General features: G+C 50.0%; 1 protein-coding gene across 1 annotated transcript; it reads right to left on the reverse strand.

Moving 5' to 3' along the window:
• Nucleotides 1-530: 530 nt before the first annotated feature.
• On the reverse strand, nucleotides 531-1,540 carry LOC135323273 (keratin-associated protein 4-9-like). Its single transcript, XM_064496069.1, has one exon. It carries the CDS (start codon nucleotides 1,469-1,471, stop codon nucleotides 1,007-1,009), a length of 465 nt encoding a protein of 154 aa, XP_064352139.1. The 5' UTR covers nucleotides 1,472-1,540; the 3' UTR covers nucleotides 531-1,006.

A 1,540-nucleotide genomic window follows, 5' to 3' on the forward strand; every position in this document is an offset into this window, starting at 1 on the left:
TTTAGTTGACTTTATGATGTTCAACTCACTGGAGTTCTTAAGGGATATTTGTGATGTATACCAAAACTCAATTTTTAATTATAGAGGACAGCAAAACCTTTATGCACACTTTCTTTGCTCTTCTGTCAAAAAGAACACCATGCTAAGATAGTATTCTAGCCCAGGGAGGTGTTTCAATAGCAGTAACAATAAAAATGATATTTCTTAAGAGTTTACATTGTGCACCTCACCTGTGCTGAGTGTATTACATGTCTTATGTCTTTGAACCTTTGAAGAACGTTAGGTATCATCTCCGTTTCACAGAAGAAAAAACCACAGGCTTGAAGCAGTTGAATAACTTTGACCATGTTGTACAACAATGCCTGGTGGAGTCTCGACTCCAACATAAGTAATTGCTCTTGAATGTGCTCTCCTACATTTGAGGCAAGATGGTCCCTGGCATGAAATGATAGTTAAAAATACATACACATACACTCATGCATGCACAAGCCAAAGCATTAAAAAATCAGGAGATTTCAAAATCAGGGGAAATGGCTGTCTTTATTAAGAACGTATGGAAACAATGTCATTTCAGATCACAATCAGTGTATATGAGGAACGAAGATGTTGCTGATCCAAAAATAGATGGATTTGGATCTGAGCTAAAATTATGTGACAGATGTGTTTTCATCTGTCATTTCCTAGAACTGAGTGCCAAGTCTGAATGCCAAATCAGAAAGAGAAGACTGGCCGGTAAAAGTCCACTCCCCAGTCGCTGGCTGGCTCCAACACATTTTATGGCTTGTGAGGACATTCACAGCATGACAAAGATTACAGGTAGAGAGTCAGCAGCAAGAGGGGCACAGCACATGGGGCAGAGGCAGGTGGAGATGACACAGGTGGGGCGATAGCAAGTGGTGTGGCAGGAGACCTGGCCACAGACTGGGCGCAGGCAGCAGCAGGTGCGGCAGCAGCTGGAAATGCAGCAAGAGGGTTGGTAGCAGCTGGAACCAGAGCTGCTGGAGCATCAGCAAGCTTGGGGCTGGCAGATGGAGATGCAACATCTGGGGCGGCAGCAGCTTGACTCACAGCACCTGGGGCGATAGCACGTTGTCCTGCAGCAGGTGGTCTGGCAGTAGCTGGGGCGGCAACAGCTGAACTCACAGCACCTGGGGCGGCAGCATTGGGGTCTGCAGCAGCTGGACTCACAGCACCTGGGGCGGCAGCAGATGGGCTGGCAGCACACGGACTGGCAGCACTGGGGTCTGCAGCAGCCGGACTCACAGCACCTGGGACGGTAGCAGGTGGGCTGGCAGCACACAGACTGGCAGCACGGGGGTCTGCAGCAGCTGGACTCACAGCACCTGGGGCGGTAGCAGGTGGTCCTGCAGCAGGTGGTCTGGCAGCAGCTGGGGCGGCAGCAGGTCTCCTGGCAGAGGCCTTGGCCACAGCCCTGGTCAGAGAAGACGGAGCCACAGCAGGAGCTGACCATGGTGTCAATGCAAGGATTGGGGTTCCACAAGTGGGTTTCCACGGAGGTGGTTTCTTGAGTCTTAATGTC

This window comes from Camelus dromedarius, chromosome 16 (genome assembly GCF_036321535.1).
Source record: "Camelus dromedarius isolate mCamDro1 chromosome 16, mCamDro1.pat, whole genome shotgun sequence".
Lineage (NCBI taxonomy): Eukaryota > Metazoa > Chordata > Mammalia > Artiodactyla > Camelidae > Camelus > Camelus dromedarius.